Source organism: Rhinopithecus bieti, unplaced genomic scaffold (genome assembly GCF_001698545.2).
Source record: "Rhinopithecus bieti isolate Rb0 unplaced genomic scaffold, ASM169854v2 scaffold_5333, whole genome shotgun sequence".
NCBI classification, from domain to species: Eukaryota; Metazoa; Chordata; class Mammalia; order Primates; family Cercopithecidae; genus Rhinopithecus; species Rhinopithecus bieti.
Window position 1 is genome coordinate 1 of NW_016804678.1, and position 4,959 is coordinate 4,959.

General features: G+C 40.4%; 1 protein-coding gene across 1 annotated transcript; it reads left to right on the forward strand.

The window, feature by feature from the left end:
• Nucleotides 1–206: 206 nt before the first annotated feature.
• LOC108528185 (ropporin-1-like) lies at nt 207–1,379 on the forward strand (the record flags this gene model as incomplete). Its single annotated transcript, XM_017869867.1, has 2 exons — nt 207–382; nt 1,170–1,379. Coding segments are annotated over 2 exons (243 nt in total), but the record flags the coding sequence as incomplete, so codon positions are not given.
• Nucleotides 1,380–4,959: the final 3,580 nt, after the last annotated feature.

Sequence of the window (4,959 nt, forward strand, 5' to 3'; positions counted from 1 at the left end):
AAAAAAAATAAAGATACCCAATACTTAATATTTTTTAGAATGAATTAGTGACATTTGAATGTAAAATTTCAAGCTTTCTAGAATCTTAAATTGTTCCCACTTCATTTTATAAGAGGAATATTTTGTTTTCTTTCTTGTATCTCAACGGATCTCAGGAATACTGCCTGGAAGAGTAACTTTCTCCTCATTTTATCTAACTTTTATAGACTATTACCAAAACTCTCAAGATAGTGTGTGAGGTCTTATCACGTGACCATAATGGTGGGTTGCCCCGGATCCCGTTCAGCACCTTCCAGTTTCTCTACACGTATATTGCCGAAGTGGATGGAGAGATCTCTGCATCACACGTCAGCAGGATGCTAAACTACATAGAACAGGAAGTGTAAGTTAACTTTTACCCATTGGAGGTGAAAGAATACCAGGAAAACAAATCTATGGGGCCAAGACAGAGGGAGATTATTGTATTATGCTGCTCTGGGAACAGAAAAGTGAGGACATGAAATATGGATCTGAAAGAAAAGGGGAAAGGGAAGGAGAAGAGGAAGGAAAAGAATGATATAGGACAACAATTCTTTGAGTCCTGAGACTAGCAGTAGCAGCGGCAGCAGCACCTGAGAACATGTTAGAAATGCAGAATCTCAGGCTATACCCTGGACCTATGGAATCATAAACTCTAGGGGTGGAGCCCAGGAATCTGTATCTTTATAAGCCCCCCAGTAACTCTGACTCACACATAGCTATGACCAGTGGAACCGAAGTGGAGGAGGAGGAGGAGAGGAGGGAGTCAAGGGTTAAGAGGAAAAGAGGGCTGGGCATGGTGGCTCACACCTGTAATCCTAGAGTGGGTGAATGGCTTGAACTAAGGAGTTCAAGACCAGCCTGGGCAATATGGTGAAACCCCATCTTTACTAAAAATACAAAAAGTAGCTGGGCATGGTGGTGTGTGTCTGTATCAGTTAATTGGGAGAATGGCTTGAGGTTGCAGTGAGCTGAGATTGCATCACTTACTCCAGCGTGGACGACAGAGCCAGACCTTGTCTCAGAAAAACAAAGTTAAGAGAAAAAGGAGCAACAGCAGAATTAATGTGAAATGAGAAAGTTGTTTGTATATTTTCTTTCTTAAATTAACTGTCAGTGAACTAACTGCAGATATACCTTTTTCCAAACAGAATTGGGCCTGATGGTTTAATCACGGTGAATGACTTTACCCAAAACCCCAGGGTTCGGCTGGAGTAACAGCACAATTTTGGCAATTTTAAAGGAAGATACAGAGATGATTGTACTTCAGAATGACTGAAACCCATATACTACCCAAAATCAATTTTCTTGTACAACTGGTACACACTATTAATAAACAATTAAACATATGAAATCAGAAATGTGTGGAATTAAGATGTGAAATTGTTGGAACAAAACACCTTCATTACCAGGAGATTAGTATTCTTCCCACGTGGACACTGAGTAAAAGTGGCTGACAAAGCATGGATAGAAAATGCATCTCCAATCAAAGCCAGACTGTCAGACGTTAAAAAGTAGTACGTTAACCAGACACAGTGTTGTTGTTCTGTGATTGTTAGGCATAATTTAGATGAGTGCCTTTTACATGGTCAATTGAAGTTTTTACCAGTTTATCTCTCCATTTGTTGGTACTGTGCTAGTCATTCATTCATCCTCTCACTCATCAATATTTATTGAGGTTAGCGATGTGCCAGGAATAGGGTTGCCAGAAAAAACACAGGACACCCAGTTAAATTTGAATTTCAGACAAACAACAAATGTTCCGTTTTGGTTTTTGCTAAACCTGGCAACATTCCAGGAAGTATGCTGGCTTCTGAGCAGATGCAAATAACATCTAAATTCTGCCTTCAAGGAGCTCACAGTCTAACACTAAGACCTGAACATAAATCACTTTCATGCAAATGGCCTTGAGAAGAACTAACAGTATTCCAGAAAGTGTCAATGTCAACGGATTTTTCTGAAACCATACACAGATGTCATAGAACCCACTAGAGAAATCCAGAATGCCCAAGGCTCAGGATTATCCAGGATTAGCCCTTTGAGCTTGGTCTGGAGGTTTAGTCCCTCTAGTATCATGGATACACAACTTTGCTTGTCTGTCCAGTCTTTCATAATTCAGCACATTGGACCAATGACTTTGCCAATTGGCTCACCTCTGAAGTGTGAAAGTCTCTGTTCAGGTTTGACCATGTTCCAGTTTATAGGAAATGACCAAAGTTGAAAACCATACCTAGACAGGCACTGAGGATATATACAAGGCATCATAGGTTTGGAGTCAGACAGATCTGGATTCAAATTATTTCTCACCAGTGACATCGAACAACTGAATTTATCTAAGATTGTTTCTCAGAGATAATGACACTGACTTCATAAGGTCATATTGTAAGGAAAAATTTGAGAATTTATAAAGCACCGTACACAGTGGCTTACACATGGTAAGTGCTTAACAAATGTTGGCTATTATCATTAATACAATATTTGTAATCATTAATACAGTATTTGTAATATTGTTAATACAGCATAGCCCAGGTAGAGGGCAAAGCACAAAGCTGTTTTCCATCCTTGGGGTGACTGCAGAAGCAGGTTGATTTGGCAGATGTGCTGTAGGTACTGTGTCCCTAGTGAGCAGCTGTGGCATAGCAATATCAATAGCTTAGAGCAAGCATTGCCCCAGTGAACCAGGGCAGGAGAGGAGGAAGATGGTGCACACCAAGTGGTGGCTCAAAAGATGAGCAACTGGCAGTGCAACAATGGTATTGGGGATACTGCTCTGAACAAGATGAGGTCCCTGCTTTTATAGAGATTAAATTCTACTTAGGAAGACAGACATTACATAACCAAACACAAGTTTATAATTGTGAGAAACGATGCTACTACAGAGTAGCACGGGGCACACAGCTAGTGTGCAGGGGCAGGATAGACAGGCTTTCGTGAGGAAGTAATTTGAGAGCAAGTTCGGAAGCCACAGGCAACTCAGAAAGGTGTATCTGCAGCCCACATGTCCTTGCCAAGCTCCAGACTCAACTATTCAGTAGCTAACTTGACATCTTTCTTGGATGACTCCAAAGTACTCTCTAATTTAACAAATCCAAAAATGATTTTCCTGGTTTGCATTTTTTTCATAATAAAATGTTGGAGAGAAATGAGTTCATAAGCTTGCTTCCTAAATGTGGATCTCTCCCACCACCCGCCAAGATACAAAACCCAGAAACCAGGGTCAACAAATACCTCCCCACTGCCTTACTTTCCAACTCTGTCAGCAAGTGCTCTCCATTTTACCTCCTATGCATCTCTCAAATATGTCCTTTTCACCTTCCCTCACCACCACCTGCCTTAGGTCCCCTCATCCCCTCCCAGCTACCAATATATTTCATCTGGACTTCCTATCAATCTGGTCCTCAGAGGAAATAGAAGACAATCTAGAGTTTTGAAGATAATTAAAAAGTTTACAGAATGGAGAAGGAAAACAACAAGGGGGTTGAGGCACCCAGGGACTAGCAAACCATTATCACCCCTAAGACTGAAGGGACAAAGGGAAGGACATGTTTTATTAGAGTGTGAGAGGACTGGAGCTCCAGGGGCTCCCCTGATGATGCAGAGGGCCAGTGCATCAGCCATATGGTGCTGAGATAGGAAGAATATCCTATTCTCTCCCTCTTCTATTGACTAAACAGAACCTGAAGCTGGAGGGCATGTCTGAGTGATGTCAGTCCCTGGGGCACGGAGAAGGGCAGAGAGTGGATGCAGGAGGAGAGAATTTGCTCACACCCATGCTTGCCTTTCCCCCAAGCACTCTCTCTATGCTAGGAATCAGCAAACTTCTGTAAAGGCCCAGCTAGTAAATATTTTAGGCTTGGCAGGCTAGACGGTCTCTATCACAAATACTCAACTTTGGCAGTTGTAGCACAGATAATGTGTAAACACATTAGTGTGACTGTGTTCCAATAAAACTTTATAACAGATGATTTTCAGGTAACTTTTCACATCACAAAATATTATTCTTTTGACTTAAAAAAAAAAACTACTTGAAAATGTAAAAACTGTTCTCAGGCTGTATCCAAGAATGGCAGACTGAATTTAGCCAGGGATTGTAGATTTTGGATTCCTGCTCTACACTACAGCCACGGGTCTTTGTAAAACCCCAGTCAGTTCACTGTGCCCCCTGCCTGAACTTTTACATATTCCCAATGGCCTTAGGATAATAAGCTAAATCGTGTAGCCTATGAGGACTGCATAGTCTGGCCCTACATACACTTCCATCCACACTTCAGCAGCAAGAGCCTCTCTGGGTTTCTCTTTCTCAACATCATGCTGTCTCCACATCTTTAGAATATTCTGCTCTCCACTCTCTATCTAGTTCATTTGCAGATCTCAGTTCACTGCAACATTATTTATAATAGCAAATAACAAAATGAAAAAGGGGGTGGGGGCATAACATTCCCAACACTAGGGAAATGAATCATGGAACACCAGGCAGCCATTTTATAACTGTAGATTAATGAGAAACAATGTTGATGAGATATTAAGAGAAAACACTCAAGTTACAGTAATACCTATTATTTCATATTGTTGTAATACATTTATACATATATACGTAGGTGGAAAAAATCTTGAAGGGAATGCACCAAGCTGTTCAGAGTGATAACTCATGGGCAATGGGGTTATGGGTGATCTTTCCTTTTTGTTTATTTATATTTTCTAAAATAAACATGTATTAAGAAAAATCAACATGAGTTTTTAAAAATCAACTTACCTAAAAAAAAAACCCTTAATTTCAGGTGAATATGTTAGAAAGTTATGAAGTTATGAGAGGGCTGGGGAAGGAAAGGCATTTTCACAGTTTGATCTAATTCAAAACTAAATCTGTGAAGTACTCAAGTTTCCTAAAATCACTCAGGATTTAAGTGTGTGATATTTTGGTGGACATATTTTAGTTCCTGG